Here is a 16,670-nt window from a genome sequence, read left to right as displayed (position 1 = left end):
GAGAGGCGGAGCCAGAAGCCCGTAAAGCGACCAATGGGAACGCGGCTTTCGTGAGGGAAGCCCCGCGGGCGGCCAATAGCGCGACGAGACAGGCTCCGATGACCAATGGCGCGCGGGGGGTGGGAGTCTTCCTGCAAAAGGGCCGGCAGGAGACGCGAGGGGGGGGGATGAAGAAGCAACAGCAGCCGAGGGACAAGAAGTATTAACTTTCTGCACTCACGTGACACTCACGTGTCATATGACATGTTAAAGCTGGTTGGGCGTGCCTGCCTGCCTGTAGATATACTGTATATAGATATACAGTATGCACGTTTCGTGGCTGAGGTTGATGGTTCTTCTCCCCGCACTTTGGATTATTTGATCAGTTTTCAGTTCAGCTTCCCTTCAAAGTCACTTGTTGCTGTAGCAGCAGGTCAACCCCAAGGCCAGCCGCCCATGAGGCAAGGATGGTAGGATCCACAAGATCCTGGTGTAGATCTCTCCCCCCCCCGCCTTGTTCTTGATGCAGATCTTCTCATCCCCTTTTCCCTGGCGGGGAGTGGGGTGCCGTTTTGTGGTTTGCTTCAGGTGCCGAAATGCCTGATCAACCCTACCTTGAAAAGTTTCACCCTCCTGCCATAGGAGCCAATTCGTAGGGGCCGAGGGATCTTCACCTCCCCCCGCTCCATAAAATAGTTGAGGGACTGCTCCGCCACCCCCCCAATAAGTTGCCATTCAAATGGTGTGTGTGTGCACTGTGTCATGTGTGAACGATTATTGAGGGGGCTTGGCTGGGCCTCCCCAATATTTTATTTAAATTGGAACCCCTGCCTCCTGTTATTCTGGAGGGTGCCCCCCCACTCCACCCCGTCCACTGGAACAGCCTGCCTTAGACAGTTTTAAATGTACTTGTCGCTGTGTTGTTTCCTGAAAGGAAGAAGTTTTGTTTGTGTATCAATAGATTTATCTTTCTGGTACTGACTTAGACCTTTGGAACTTGGTTTCACATAGATACAGTATCTGGTTTGCCTTTATGGAAAGCAGAATACTGGGCTAAATGAATATTCTGGCTGTTCCTCTTCTGCTCCAATATGAACCTGCCTGACCTTAAAAATAGGCCATGGAAGCCCTGCTATCTGTCCCATCTGTGTGTAACATCTGGGGGGCAGATACAAGAGTCAGGAGGTGCTGGGATTTGTGATGATCTCATTCCTGTATGTGTCCACTTGCAAGCCCCATTGGGTCCGAAGGAGCTTCCTCCCAGGGTTACAACTTCACCCACTGCATATTGCTGTTAGTTGCTGGGTGTTTTAGAACTCTTGTCTTTGATGTTTTTAAAGTGCTAATATAATTATTCATGTTACTTATTTCAGCACCTGCTGAAAACATTTTTGTTTAGGCAAGCCTATCCAGCAATACAGAATGTAAACATATGTTTTAATCTGGTTTTTAGCTTATTGTTGATTTTATTTTTGAATGTTTTAAATATTTTCAACTGTTTTTTACTGATAATTTCAATGTTTCTCTTTTTTGTAACCTTGAGGTTTTAAAAACAAGCAGCAATTTTTTAATAAACAAATAATAATCATTTTAATTTTGCTTTTTATCTTGTATTATTTATATTTTTATTGTGATTTTAACTGATTTTATATCTACTGCTCTTTGTACTTTTAACGTTGCTACAATAATTTCTTTTGTTTCTGATTTTTAAAAATCTGTTTTATGGTTCTCTTTTGCAGGTTGTCTTGAAAATCTAGATTAATAAAATTATATTTTAAAAAAAATTGTGTGTAAATCTGTGTGTGTAAATTTTGTGTTTTCACGGAATTGGGATATAAATAATGAATTGGAAGTAACTAAGCTACTGGCTACTAATCAAACAGGCAGCTGTTCCTTAAAGGTTTTTCCCAGCCCTTAAAAAAAAAAAATCATAGATGCCAAGGATTGATGCTGGGAGTCTTCTGTAGGCAAATCATGTCCTCTGCCACTGAGCTAATATTACTAATGACTTAACTGTGAAAGTACTGTACTCAATTGCCTCTGCTTGGCAGTGTGCTTGTTTCTCTGTCTCCTTCTAGAAGGGGACTAGAGGTGCACAAGTTTTTGGAAATTCTGACGCAATATGTGAAAAACACACACCCCCCAAACCCCTTCAAATTGAACTTTTTAGGAAACAGAAATATGTGTAGTCATTATTTTTATTGTCGATTCTAAACCTATGCATTGTCTAATTTAGCACATCGAATTGAACTGTTCAGCTCTGTGACTGCACTTAACCCTTTGCATCCCACAAATGTAAGTGCCTTAATTCAACTGAACATTGAAAAACTGGGACAGATACAGCACCTTGCGGCTCCATCGCTAATGTACCAAACACATCTCGGTTTTTGCCAGCTGGGGGAAAGGGGAAAGAAAGATAGTTTAAAACAGACTCAATCAGCATTGTAATAAACAAGAGGGTGTTCTTCTTATTTGAGCTTAGAGAGGATGGTCTTGAAAAGGAAGAAAAGAACTGCTCTGGGTCCTTACTCTTTCATTTACAACAGTCTCCACAGTTAGCATTATCAGAAAATATGGGAAGAAAACTTAACCCCTTCCTGTGAATTCATGATGACTGTACACACTGGCTTCATGTGTCTCAGGCTAAGCCATAATGTATGGGTAGGTAGCCGTGTTGGTCTGGTGTAGTCGAAACAAAATAAAAAAATTCCTTCCAGTAGCACCTTAGAGACCAACTAAGTTTCTCATTGGTATGAGCTTTCATGTGCATGCACAGTTCTTCAGATACACTGAAACAGAATTCTGTTAGTTGGTCTCTAAGGTGCTACTGGAAGGAATTTTTTTATTTTGTTTCCATAATGTATGGTTAAGGGATGGTAGTGCATGCTACTGAGTGCTGCACTCCTACCTTTTTTCAAGCAGGGAGCAATTGACCATAAGCCTTGGGTTAGCGTAAAGGTAAAAAGGTAAAGGACCCCCGGGTGGTTAAGTCCAGACAAAGGCGACTGTGGGGTTGCGGCACTCATCTCACTTTCAGGCCGAGGGAGCCGGTGTTTGTCCACAGACAGCTTTCCAGGTCATGTGGCCAGACTGACTAAACCGCTTCTGGCGCAATGGAAAATCATGACGGAAAGCAGAGCGCACTGAAACACCATTTACCTTCCCGCCACAGTGGTACCTATTTATCTACTCACGCTGGCGTGCTTTCGAACTGCTAGGTTAGCAAAACGTGGGACAGAGCAACGGGAGTTCACCCTGTTGAGTGGATTCAAACCGCCGACCTTCCAATCAATAATAATAATAATAATAATAATAATAATAATAATAATAATAATATTTATACCCCGCCCATCTTGCTGGGTTTCCCCAGCCACTCTGGGCGGCTTCCAACAGAAAAATGAAATAAAACAATCTATTAAACATTAAAAGCCTCCCTAAACAGGGCTGCCTTCAGATGTCTTCTAAAAATCTGGTAGCTGTTTTTCTCTTTGACATCTGATGGGAGGGCATTCCACAGGGCGGGCGCCACCACCAAGAAGGCCCTCTGCCTGGTTCCCTGCAACTTGGCTTCTCACAACGAGGGAACCGCCAGAAGGCCCTCGGTACTGGACCTCAGTGTCCGGGCAGAACGATGGGGGTGGAGACGCTCCTTCAGGTATACTGGACTGAGGCCATTTAGGGCATTAAAGGTCAGCACCAACACTCTGAACTGTCCTCGGAAACGTAGTGGGAGCCAATGTAGATCTTTCAAGACCGGTGTTATGTGGTCTCGGCGGCTGCTCCCAGTCACTAGTCTAGCTGCCGCATTCTGGATTAGTTGTAGTTTCTGGGTCACCTTCAAAGGTAGCCCCACGTAGAGCGCATTGCAGTAGTCCAAGCGGGAGATAACTAGAGCATCCACCACTCTGGCGAGACAGTCTGCAGACAGATAGGGCCTCAGCCTGCATACCAGATGGAGTTGATAGACAGCTGCCCTGGACACAGAATTGACCTGCACCTCCATGGACAGCTGTGAGTCCAGATTGACTCCCAGGCTGAGCACCTGGTCCTTCAGGGGCACAGTTACCCCATTCAGGACCAGGGAGTCCTCCACACCTGCCCACCTCCTGTCCCCCACAAACAGTACTTCTGTCTTGTCAGGATTCAACCTCAATCAGTTAGCCACAAGCACAAGAGGCTCAGTGAAAACAGTTGCAGCAAGAGGAAATGTTTTAGATAACAGTATTCTGGAAGAGGATGTGGCCAGCTTGCTAGAACTCTGAACAGGAGTACTCCTGGTAGAAGGTGAAAATACACTGTAACATTTTGTTGTTGTTCCTACTTGTTCAGGATAAATAGTGCTCTCATAAACCACCTGGTGATAACATTCCAATTTTAAAGATAGAGATACTGAGGCCCAAACCACCTCCTGGTGTGTCTCTAGCTGAGGTGGGGCTTGAATCCTACCACCCAAATGACCAAACCCATTGCACAAGACACTCCAATACACTCCTCCCCCCCCCAAAAAAAAAGAACTAGGTTTTTGATTTGTTTTAAGGTTTGCCTGGGAGAGAAGCTTACAAACTTTTGAGTTACACAGAAACTTTAATCAGGCAGAATGGAAAAATAGCTAATTCCAGCCAGAGGGAGAAGTGGAGTGCAGAACAAAGCTTGTTAAAAATGCAAATCGTTTTACTGCCTTGGGGGGGGGGGGAGGCTGCCATGAAGCTTTTCCTACATCAAACAGTTGCAAAGATCAAAGTGTGCACTGTATGTTCAGAAATAGCAGTGCAGTGTCTTGGAACAGTGCAAAATTATTATGTTCCATGGAAAAGGGGGGGATCTTGGCCATTTGGAGATAGCCACGGGATCCTTAGCTGTGTCATCTGATGTGCCAGAGATCTGATTCACATGTCACCAGCATGGTATTGAGGATGCTGCTCTCCCCATTGGAGCTCTGGCAATGCAGGAATGAATGAAAGAACTCCATGAGATAGGAAGATCATGTGAAGAGTTCCCACACCAGCGCTCCGTCTCCCTGAGGACCTGCAGCGCCAGTGCCAGCACTTCGCATGTGATCTGTTGGTCTCTCACGATTCTGCTGTTCAAACAAAGTGTGTTTGATCCTCCCACCAGGAAGCAACTGTCCTGCTAAACAGGAAACACGAACCAAGCTTTCCGCTTCCTTGAATTCCCAAGAAGCTGCAGAGAGGCGGCAAACCTGAGTTTCGCCACATGGTCAGAAGCTATATGTGGCCACCATTTAGAGGCAACGTACAGAAAGCATTTAAGGGGCTCTGTGTAGCTTCTGGCACAATGGCCTTAGATCTCAGGAAATAATAAAACTGTAGAGTTGAGAGGGATGCCAAGTCCAACCCTCTGCAATGCAAGAATTCTGTCTACCGCCGTCCCTGGCTGGGTTCAAACCATCAAACCTCTGGCTAAGAGCCAGACACACTGACCCATTGCACCACCTGAGATCACTCTGAGATGGAACTCTACATGTTCCCAGCTCCTTATTTGCATGAAGGTTTAAAAAATCACCCAATGCCTTTTAATAAAAGACAGTCTCCTGGAGCTGCATGTGTATCATTTGGGGTGACCCAAAGCTTATGGTGGGATGCACACCCATAATGCCTTATCTGTTAATGTCATCTGCAGTCATCATCACACATGGATTTGACCAATGGCCAACAATCCAGTCCAGCACAAGACCCCTCACCCCTCCTGTAGTTTCCAGCAACTGATATTGAGAAGCATTACTGTTTCTGACCATGGAAGCAGAGCATAGCCACTGTGGCTTGTAGCCATTGATAGCCGTATATGCTCCATGAATTTCCCCGGTCTTTTAATAATTGGAGAAAATTATTGCTGCTCTCATTTCAATGCTCTTTACCACCCTGATTTCAAATACAATATAATGGTTACCTTAGTCCAGGCATCCCCAAACTTTGGCCCTCCAGATGTTTTGGACTACAATTCCCATCTTCCCCGACCACTGGCCCTGTTAGCTAGGGATCATGGGAGTTGTAGGCCAAAAATCTAGAGGGCCGCAGTTTGGGAATGCCTGCAGTCCTTCCAGAATTCTTTTTATTGTGCACTCATGATTATTTGTGCTCATGGCGCTATTGGGGCAGTTACATGTCATCCTGCCTTCAATACTATTATTTGTGCCGGCAAAGTTACGGGAGGGACATACCGATTCGTTTCCAATCCTTGTATGTCCCATAACTTCCTGCTGAAACCACGTAACTTTTCACGACAGGTGTGTGTAGTCAAGAGAGGACACCTGCACCCATGACGGCAAATGTGAAATGCCTACTTTAGGGAGGCGAAAGATGGCGGGCTGTTTCCAAATGTTACCTAAGCAAGTCCCATTGAGTTCAGTGGGCGTTAGGCTCTTGTCGGTGCGCTTAGGAATGCAGTCTTGACGGCAGTTACTGTATTCCTGCAGGGCTGCATCCTTGATAAAAGGCGGCTTAATAAGAAACACAATGCATTCCTGCACATCCTGGGCTGTAAATAGCACCGCCACCCGCCACACCCCTTCCAACTTTTTCCTTGGGTCTGGTTGGCTGTCCGCACAAAAGGGAGCAGGAAGCTTCTCTTGCGCCTTTATGATTGGGCCCATTGTAGTGCATGAGTTGATGACTAATTCTGTACATGGTGAAAAGGAGGGGTGCGGGGGGGGGTTGAGAGGACAAGACGGGGACTCCTGGGTCCCCCTGCAAGCCAACTGAGAGGCAGATTCTTGCATTCTTGGGGAGGTGGGGCAGTTATTCCCATTTGCGAGAGAAAACGAGCAAGCATCGCGGACTCCCAAATTAGGCGGGGCAGCGGTGGCTGGGACACAGGTTAGCTCAAGGTCAGCAGGGGGCTTGGAGAGCCTGGATTCCCGGATCGTGAGAGGGCAAAGCCAAGCCGATACGTCTACTACGGTATTTGTTTGCTGGTCCCTCCCCTTATGAAACTGGTCGGGCCGCTTTCCCGGGTCTCTCTCACCTGAGCCACTCCTCCTTCCTGCCCGGGACGCCTTCCCCGCTGTCCTTCCTCGCCCTCTTCCTCCCTCCCTTTCTCTGGACGGGGTTTTGTCTGGAAGGGCACCATCCTGGCTCCCCTCTTCTTCCTTCCCTCTCGGGTTGCCTCGGTGTGACTTGGGAGCTTTTTTTGTGCCGTCCAAAATCTCCCACGTCCCACCCACCCACCCCTTTTTTTTTTTGCAGCGCCCTTCCTGATCCTGAAGCTCGCCCCGCTTCTCCCTCTTGGGAAGGAGCCCTGACGTGCCGCGCGGCCCCCCTCGACGACGGGCGCCGCCGATCCCCGGGCATTATGGGCTCCCCCTCGGGGCTGGGCCGCTGCCGTCTGGCCTTGGCCTTCGCGGTGCTCATGGACGCCGCGGGCACCGGGGCGCTGCTGACGGGCATCTTCGCGCGGCTGCGCCTTCGGGGCCGCGACTTCGGCGACCTGCTGATCTGCATTCTGGATTAGTTGTAGTTTCTGGGTCACCTTCAAAGGTAGCCCCACGTAGAGCGCATTGCAGTAGTCCAAGCGGGAGATAACTAGAGCATCCACCACTCTGGCGAGACAGTCTGCAGACAGATAGGGCCTCAGCCTGCATACCAGATGGAGTTGATAGACAGCTGCCCTGGACACAGAATTGACCTGCACCTCCATGGACAGCTGTGAGTCCAGATTGACTCCCAGGCTGAGCACCTGGTCCTTCAGGGGCACAGTTACCCCATTCAGGACCAGGGAGTCCTCCACACCTGCCCACCTCCTGTCCCCCACAAACAGTACTTCTGTCTTGTCAGGATTCAACCTCAATCAGTTAGCCACAAGCACAAGAGGCTCAGTGAAAACAGTTGCAGCAAGAGGAAATGTTTTAGATAACAGTATTCTGGAAGAGGATGTGGCCAGCTTGCTAGAACTCTGAACAGGAGTACTCCTGGTAGAAGGTGAAAATACACTGTAACATTTTGTTGTTGTTCCTACTTGTTCAGGATAAATAGTGCTCTCATAAACCACCTGGTGATAACATTCCAATTTTAAAGATAGAGATACTGAGGCCCAAACCACCTCCTGGTGTGTCTCTAGCTGAGGTGGGGCTTGAATCCTACCACCCAAATGACCAAACCCATTGCACAAGACACTCCAATACACTCCTCCCCCCCCCAAAAAAAAAGAACTAGGTTTTTGATTTGTTTTAAGGTTTGCCTGGGAGAGAAGCTTACAAACTTTTGAGTTACACAGAAACTTTAATCAGGCAGAATGGAAAAATAGCTAATTCCAGCCAGAGGGAGAAGTGGAGTGCAGAACAAAGCTTGTTAAAAATGCAAATCGTTTTACTGCCTTGGGGGGGGGGGGGAGGCTGCCATGAAGCTTTTCCTACATCAAACAGTTGCAAAGATCAAAGTGTGCACTGTATGTTCAGAAATAGCAGTGCAGTGTCTTGGAACAGTGCAAAATTATTATGTTCCATGGAAAAGGGGGGGATCTTGGCCATTTGGAGATAGCCACGGGATCCTTAGCTGTGTCATCTGATGTGCCAGAGATCTGATTCACATGTCACCAGCATGGTATTGAGGATGCTGCTCTCCCCATTGGAGCTCTGGCAATGCAGGAATGAATGAAAGAACTCCATGAGATAGGAAGATCATGTGAAGAGTTCCCACACCAGCGCTCCGTCTCCCTGAGGACCTGCAGCGCCAGTGCCAGCACTTCGCATGTGATCTGTTGGTCTCTCACGATTCTGCTGTTCAAACAAAGTGTGTTTGATCCTCCCACCAGGAAGCAACTGTCCTGCTAAACAGGAAACACGAACCAAGCTTTCCGCTTCCTTGAATTCCCAAGAAGCTGCAGAGAGGCGGCAAACCTGAGTTTCGCCACATGGTCAGAAGCTATATGTGGCCACCATTTAGAGGCAACGTACAGAAAGCATTTAAGGGGCTCTGTGTAGCTTCTGGCACAATGGCCTTAGATCTCAGGAAATAATAAAACTGTAGAGTTGAGAGGGATGCCAAGTCCAACCCTCTGCAATGCAAGAATTCTGTCTACCGCCGTCCCTGGCTGGGTTCAAACCATCAAACCTCTGGCTAAGAGCCAGACACACTGACCCATTGCACCACCTGAGATCACTCTGAGATGGAACTCTACATGTTCCCAGCTCCTTATTTGCATGAAGGTTTAAAAAATCACCCAATGCCTTTTAATAAAAGACAGTCTCCTGGAGCTGCATGTGTATCATTTGGGGTGACCCAAAGCTTATGGTGGGATGCACACCCATAATGCCTTATCTGTTAATGTCATCTGCAGTCATCATCACACATGGATTTGACCAATGGCCAACAATCCAGTCCAGCACAAGACCCCTCACCCCTCCTGTAGTTTCCAGCAACTGATATTGAGAAGCATTACTGTTTCTGACCATGGAAGCAGAGCATAGCCACTGTGGCTTGTAGCCATTGATAGCCGTATATGCTCCATGAATTTCCCCGGTCTTTTAATAATTGGAGAAAATTATTGCTGCTCTCATTTCAATGCTCTTTACCACCCTGATTTCAAATACAATATAATGGTTACCTTAGTCCAGGCATCCCCAAACTTTGGCCCTCCAGATGTTTTGGACTACAATTCCCATCTTCCCCGACCACTGGCCCTGTTAGCTAGGGATCATGGGAGTTGTAGGCCAAAAATCTAGAGGGCCGCAGTTTGGGAATGCCTGCAGTCCTTCCAGAATTCTTTTTATTGTGCACTCATGATTATTTGTGCTCATGGCGCTATTGGGGCAGTTACATGTCATCCTGCCTTCAATACTATTATTTGTGCCGGCAAAGTTACGGGAGGGACATACCGATTCGTTTCCAATCCTTGTATGTCCCATAACTTCCTGCTGAAACCACGTAACTTTTCACGACAGGTGTGTGTAGTCAAGAGAGGACACCTGCACCCATGACGGCAAATGTGAAATGCCTACTTTAGGGAGGCGAAAGATGGCGGGCTGTTTCCAAATGTTACCTAAGCAAGTCCCATTGAGTTCAGTGGGCGTTAGGCTCTTGTCGGTGCGCTTAGGAATGCAGTCTTGACGGCAGTTACTGTATTCCTGCAGGGCTGCATCCTTGATAAAAGGCGGCTTAATAAGAAACACAATGCATTCCTGCACATCCTGGGCTGTAAATAGCACCGCCACCCGCCACACCCCTTCCAACTTTTTCCTTGGGTCTGGTTGGCTGTCCGCACAAAAGGGAGCAGGAAGCTTCTCTTGCGCCTTTATGATTGGGCCCATTGTAGTGCATGAGTTGATGACTAATTCTGTACATGGTGAAAAGGAGGGGTGCGGGGGGGGGTTGAGAGGACAAGACGGGGACTCCTGGGTCCCCCTGCAAGCCAACTGAGAGGCAGATTCTTGCATTCTTGGGGAGGTGGGGCAGTTATTCCCATTTGCGAGAGAAAACGAGCAAGCATCGCGGACTCCCAAATTAGGCGGGGCAGCGGTGGCTGGGACACAGGTTAGCTCAAGGTCAGCAGGGGGCTTGGAGAGCCTGGATTCCCGGATCGTGAGAGGGCAAAGCCAAGCCGATACGTCTACTACGGTATTTGTTTGCTGGTCCCTCCCCTTATGAAACTGGTCGGGCCGCTTTCCCGGGTCTCTCTCACCTGAGCCACTCCTCCTTCCTGCCCGGGACGCCTTCCCCGCTGTCCTTCCTCGCCCTCTTCCTCCCTCCCTTTCTCTGGACGGGGTTTTGTCTGGAAGGGCACCATCCTGGCTCCCCTCTTCTTCCTTCCCTCTCGGGTTGCCTCGGTGTGACTTGGGAGCTTTTTTTGTGCCGTCCAAAATCTCCCACGTCCCACCCACCCACCCCTTTTTTTTTTTGCAGCGCCCTTCCTGATCCTGAAGCTCGCCCCGCTTCTCCCTCTTGGGAAGGAGCCCTGACGTGCCGCGCGGCCCCCCTCGACGACGGGCGCCGCCGATCCCCGGGCATTATGGGCTCCCCCTCGGGGCTGGGCCGCTGCCGTCTGGCCTTGGCCTTCGCGGTGCTCATGGACGCCGCGGGCACCGGGGCGCTGCTGACGGGCATCTTCGCGCGGCTGCGCCTTCGGGGCCGCGACTTCGGCGACCTGCTGATCTACTCGGGCGCCGTGCTGGTGTTCCTGAGCCTGCTGGGCTGGATCATGTGGTATACGGGCAACATCGAGATTGCCCCCGAAGAACTGGCCAGGGACTACGGCGCCAAGGGCGGCACGCTGGCCCGCCTGGCCAGGAAGATCTCGCGGACGTGGTCCCGGCGCCAGGACACTCGGCTGGCCATGAGGACGATGCAGAGCAGCCGGGAAGCAGCCTAGACGAGGTAATACTCAGCCCTGCCCGCCAGCCCCGTCTCCCGATGGACGGCTGCTGCCAGTCAGGGTCGGCAGTATTGGGCTAGATGGACCGGTCCCATGGTCCTGCTCGGGGTGTGTTGACGTTACTAGCCTCAGGGTGCAGTGGAGTTGTCCGCCGTCGTTTTCGACGCCTTGGATGGCTCTTTCCCGCCGTCCAACTGTTCACATCAGCGCCCCATCAATAGGGTCAGATTCGTTTGTGTTAACACCAGGAGGCGTTGACGGGGCGGGATGTCTTTGCACGATGCAAAGGGGTTCACAAATTGGCTTGAGAAGCGATCCATCAAAGAATACATGTGTAAAAAGTTTGATAGCGGAACAGACTCCCTTTGGAGGTAGTGGACTCCTTTCTTGGAGGTCTTAAAGCAGAGTTTGAATGGCCATCTGTCATGGATGCTTTAGTTGAAATTCTGCATTGCAAGGGGTTGGGCTAGATGACCCTCAGGGTCCCATCCAACTCTACAATTCTATTATTTTCAGATTCTATTATTCTGTTTAAAAAACCAGCACTGGAAACCTAGTGAGTGCACAGTAAATGGGAGTGTGAACCCAGCCTTGGCATAAATTACCTTCCTGTGTCCTGCTCTGATTTCCTTGGGCAAGTCTCTACAGCCACAAGAGCTGCAGACTTTTTAACCCGCTGCCTTTAATAGCTTGACTGACATCAGGTGGGCGATTATGTTTCGCTTTCATGCCGTGAAAATCTTCCCCTGCTGATTTCTGCACACCAGCTTGCTGATAAAAGGCGCCAGGAGTTAGGTGTTTTTGAAGTTTTCTTTTCCTGGCCATCTGGATGCTTTGGTTGAGGCAATGTCTGTCCCAACCTGTCATAATCCTTTAATACTGTGGGATGTGCATGCTTTAACCTGGACCAGTTGCTCCCTTGGTCTCCTTTTGATCTACAATTAGCATGGAAGAGGTGGAGTTAAACCCGACTTTCCCCCAAGGCATTTGTGACTGTGAGAATCGAACCAGCAGCTATTCTGGGACAGATTAGATTTGTAGGGTGAGCAGCCACACTTTCCCTCAATGGGCTGCTTCTACCAACCCCAGCACCCCTCTGCTGCAGATCATTTAAAGCAGGGGTTCCCAAACCAACACAGATCACTGGTGGTCCACAAGCTTCATTCAGGTGGGCCGTGGTGTGTCTCTGAATTTGAAGACGGAAGATGGCACATCCATTGAGTTAAATATACAGTATTGATTTTTAATCATATCTTCATTGCTCCTTTTACTTTTTATTTCATTACCATTTGGATTCTATAGAATTCAAATTGCAGTACAAAAGAATACATTATGTAAGAAATAAAAGATGCAATAAAACTACGATTAAAAAATCATTCGGCCTCTAGCAACAGCACGTGGCAAACACTACAACAGGCAGAAACTCATTTAGTGGTCTGCCGGGACCCTCAGCAAATTTCAAGTGGTCCGTGGCAGGGAAACGTTTGGGAACCACAGCCTTAATGGAAGGGGAGGCTTGTTGACCCGCAGCATTTTGTGGATGGGTTGGAGAATGGCAGAGCAGATGCTTAGCATTATTACCTGTTCACTTATGTTTCCCTGGAGAGCTGAGAAAGAGCCCCCGTCACCCTTATCGACCAGCTGCAAGTGTGTGTGTGTGTGTGTGTGTGTGTGTGTGTGTGTGTGTTTGTTCTTTCACGATGAGCAGCAAGCATAAATTCAGCCAGCAAAACTTTGCTGATCAACACTATCTCTATGCCAGAAGAAGTTGCACCTGATAGATTTCTGCCTGTTGTGCAGATTTTTTGGGATGTGACCACAGCTAAGATGACTTTTAAGAAGGATTGGACACATTCGTGGAGAACAGGTCTATTGGCCATGTTTGCTAAATGAATCATCCATGTTCAGAGGCAATATATACCAGATTCTGGAAGACACAGTGGGGGGAGGGGGGAAGGCCTTGCAGGGATCTTCCCCAAGGCAGCCTTGGAAACAGGGCACTCTGACTCTAGAATCTTAAGAACTTGATTCAGCTGATAGTCGGCGCTTCAGCCTCCTTGCAAAGGGCTTTGCAGGTGCTGTCCATCAGCTGTGCCTGAAAAAAAACCCTTTTTACCCTGCTGCTATGCCAATCTATCCCACACCTGACACCATAGACATGATACCAGGTGCAAGGCAGGAGGGGGTGACCTGGAAAAAATGGCCCAAGAGACCTAAATCAAGGATGGTCGAGGTGGAGCCTTGGTCTAATCCGGCAGAGGCCAGCTTCTGTCCTTCCGCATCCTTTGAGGACCACAGCCCTGCTCTCTCTTCTGCCTTTTAACTTCCCTTCTCACTTTTGTTCCTCTTTCAGTATCATCATTAAACTTTTAACACAACATGGCCTGAAACCAGAGACAGCAGGTGTCGTTGGGCTTTTTTTTTTTTAATCTGGATGAAACGAGACAATCCTCACATTCACACACACACCCATACACCCATCCTGGTATCTCTGGCAGACTGCGAGGCTGACCACCTTCTATGCTGAACACAGCATCATTCCTGCTATACAGGTGAAACTCGGAAGATTAGAATATTGTCGAAAAGTGCATTTATTTCAGTAATGTAACTTAATATTTTTTTATTTTCTTTTAATTTTTACAAATGCTTCCTTTTGGAAATTCCACAGTAATAAAACAAATAGTCACAATGATACAAAAATAAACATTGCTATTACATTTCATTAATTACATTCCATTTATAATTGACCCGCCTAACAACAAATAATTACAACAAATAAAGGCTTGATGTATCTTGCTTTGCATGTCATGCATCTACCGGTATCTCATATATTGGTTTCGCCTTTTAAGTTGCATTACTGAAATAAATGCACTTTTCGACAATATTCTAATTTTCCGAGTTTCACCTGTATATGTGACAAGCTCAGTTTTGTTTTCTGTCTGCATGAGAGGTGGAAGGGGTGGGGGCACATAAATGTCTGCTCACTGGGTTGCATTCAGCTGCTCTTCAAGTTCTTCACAGCCCTGTTTCTTGAGCTTTCTAAACCTGCATCTCCCCACCCTCCGCTTTCCCAAACTTGCTAATGTGGCTCAGTCAGTAGAGCAGGAGACTCTTAATCTCAGGTTTGTGGGGTCAAGAGATTCCTGCGTTGCAGGGGGGTTGGACTAGATGGGTTGGACTACCATTCTATGATTCTACTTCTATTTATTTAGTTTATTGCTCTCACGCCCTTCCTTCAAGGGGCTCACAGCGGCATACGCAGACTCCCCCCTGCCCCCTCCGCCCAGCAAGCCATTTCTCGCTTTTTTCTTTGCCTACCAATCACCTGAACCTTTCCTGCCATTAAGATGGCCATGTGTCCTGCTTTGCAGAAGCATCTGCTTGAAAAGGAAGAGCTCAAAGTGTAGTGGTAGAGCATCTGTCTTGCACGCAGAAGGTCCCAGGTTCAATCTCTGGCATATCTGCAAGTACGGCTGGAAATGTCTCCTCTCTGAAATGCTAGGAAGCCGCTGGTCAGGATAGACCACTGGGCAGCATCCACACCAGCACTATTATACCACTTTGACAGTCATGGCTTCCCCCAGAGGATCCTGGGAACTGTAGTTTGTTAAGGTGATCGAGAGCTATTAAGAGACCCCTGTCCCTCTCAGACAGCTACAATTCCCAGAGTGCCCTTGGAAGAAGAGGAGTTGATTGTTAAACCACTCTGGGAATTGCATCTCTGCAAGGGGAACCCTAACGACTGTCAGCGCCTCTTTAACAAACTACACTTCCCAGGATTCTTTGGGGGAAACTTGGCTTGGGATCAGCAGCACTACTGCCATATAAACATCCTCGCTGAGCATGGGAGGCACCAGCAAGCCACACGTCCTCTGGGGATTCAGACCGGAGGCAGCCTTACCTTAGAGGTGCTGGGGGTTGGGTTGGGCTTTGTCTGCACATTTCCTACCACTAAGGTGTGGGCTTTGCTTCCTGTGGCAGCCTCGCAATGTCCGGGCGTCTAGGCTTGCCACCTGTTTTACATTTTTTAGCAAGGCTTTTTAAAAAAATGGTACTAAATTGTGAGCCTGCACAGGTGCTAAAGGCCTCAGATGCCCTCCCGCCTGTCCCACCAACATCTGGAGCACATTGGGCAGCAATTTCAGGGAGGAGCCTTCTTGGCTCTGGAACCCTCTGATGCCCTGCTTTTGGCAGGCAACAGTATTTTTATTTAAACAGGCCTTTGAGCCACCAGGTGACTTGCAAATACGCTGAAAAACCGTTGTACCTGGTTGTTTTTAGTTCTGTTTACTGGCCTTGTGGTGTTCTTTTAACTTTTGTGTTCTATTGTGTTCTGTTGCATCTTACAATGTTTGCATTTTTGTCATTGGCTGCCTTGAGCACCATTTGGTGGAAAGGCAGGATACAAATTTAACAGCTACAAAACCTCGTGCGAGTGCTGGGCGCTTCTCATCCTTGCCCGGGGCAGGGGACTCTCCGGCATGCCACTGCCTGGATTTCATTTTCACCCTCTTAAGTGCCTCTCCCCTTCCTCCTACTTGACTTGGGAGCTGTTGCCACTATTTCCATTCTTGCTCCAACAACCCCCAATTCTCCTTTTCTTGCAGGTGTCCTGCTTGCCATTAACTGGAGGATCTACTGGCCCACTTGCGGGATGAATGAATAGACTCGCCAGGTTGGACTCCTGGGACTGGACCTGGCCTTTGACCATATCCCAGGAAAGGGATATTAGACTCATCTCTCCACCAGCTGCGCCCATCTTCATCCAGTCGTTTCTGTGTGGATTTTGCTTTACATACATTTCAATAATGCGTTCCTCCCCCCACCCCACCCCCAAGGTCTCCGTTCTTTTCCTTTTGCTGCAATGTGGGTGGGCACCCCTTCTGAAACCAGGGCCCATAACAAAGGCACAACAAACAGAAATTCTGGCTTTCTACTCAGTGGCGGGGCCATGGGCGAGAAAGTGGCCTCCTCTCTTCTTGCCTCAAAGCTTTTGAAGTCGCAAGGGCAGAAAAATGGGGTCGAGAAGTAGAGCTGGGATGGATGGGAGGATTGTCAAAGGTGGCCAGGGGAATGGGACCCCTGATTTCTCTCCCAGGGGACCAATGATTCTTGGGGGATTGGATCTAGATACCACAGCAATAACCAGAGGCTGGGGAAACTAAACTCTTTTTTATTGATAATAAATATATATGTGCTATATGGGGTGGTTATGCTGGTGGAGGAGCTGGTGGAGGGGGTGGGGGTGGGGGTGGTGGAGGTGCCGGGGGTGGTTCCCCAGATGCCGCCGGGGCTGGTGCTGGAGGTGGCGGGGGTGGCGGGGGTGGTGGAGCTGGTGGGGGTGGTTCCCCAGATGCCGCCGGGGCTGG

At 48.6% G+C, this 16,670-nt stretch overlaps 1 protein-coding gene across 1 annotated transcript; it reads left to right on the top strand.

Annotated features, from left to right (window-relative positions):
- Positions 1 to 10,281: 10,281 nt before the first annotated feature.
- Positions 10,282 to 16,523, top strand: TMEM238 (transmembrane protein 238). The gene is made up of 3 exons (XM_035135604.2): positions 10,282 to 10,547; positions 10,833 to 11,303; positions 15,909 to 16,523. Exon 2 carries the CDS (start codon positions 10,939 to 10,941, stop codon positions 11,296 to 11,298), a length of 360 nt encoding a protein of 119 aa, XP_034991495.1. The 5' UTR covers positions 10,282 to 10,547; positions 10,833 to 10,938; the 3' UTR covers positions 11,299 to 11,303; positions 15,909 to 16,523.
- The last annotated feature ends 147 nt before the right edge of the window (positions 16,524 to 16,670 follow it).

This window comes from Zootoca vivipara, chromosome 13 (assembly GCF_963506605.1).
Source record: "Zootoca vivipara chromosome 13, rZooViv1.1, whole genome shotgun sequence".
Classification (NCBI taxonomy): domain Eukaryota; kingdom Metazoa; phylum Chordata; class Lepidosauria; order Squamata; family Lacertidae; genus Zootoca; species Zootoca vivipara.
This window is presented reverse-complemented; position numbering and strand designations above follow the sequence as displayed.

Bases quoted from the DNA above. Each gene is read 5' to 3' on its own strand.
- TMEM238 (XM_035135604.2), top strand. From the start codon at position 10,939: ATGGGCTCCCCCTCGGGGCTGGGCCGCTGCCGTCTGGCCTTGGCCTTC.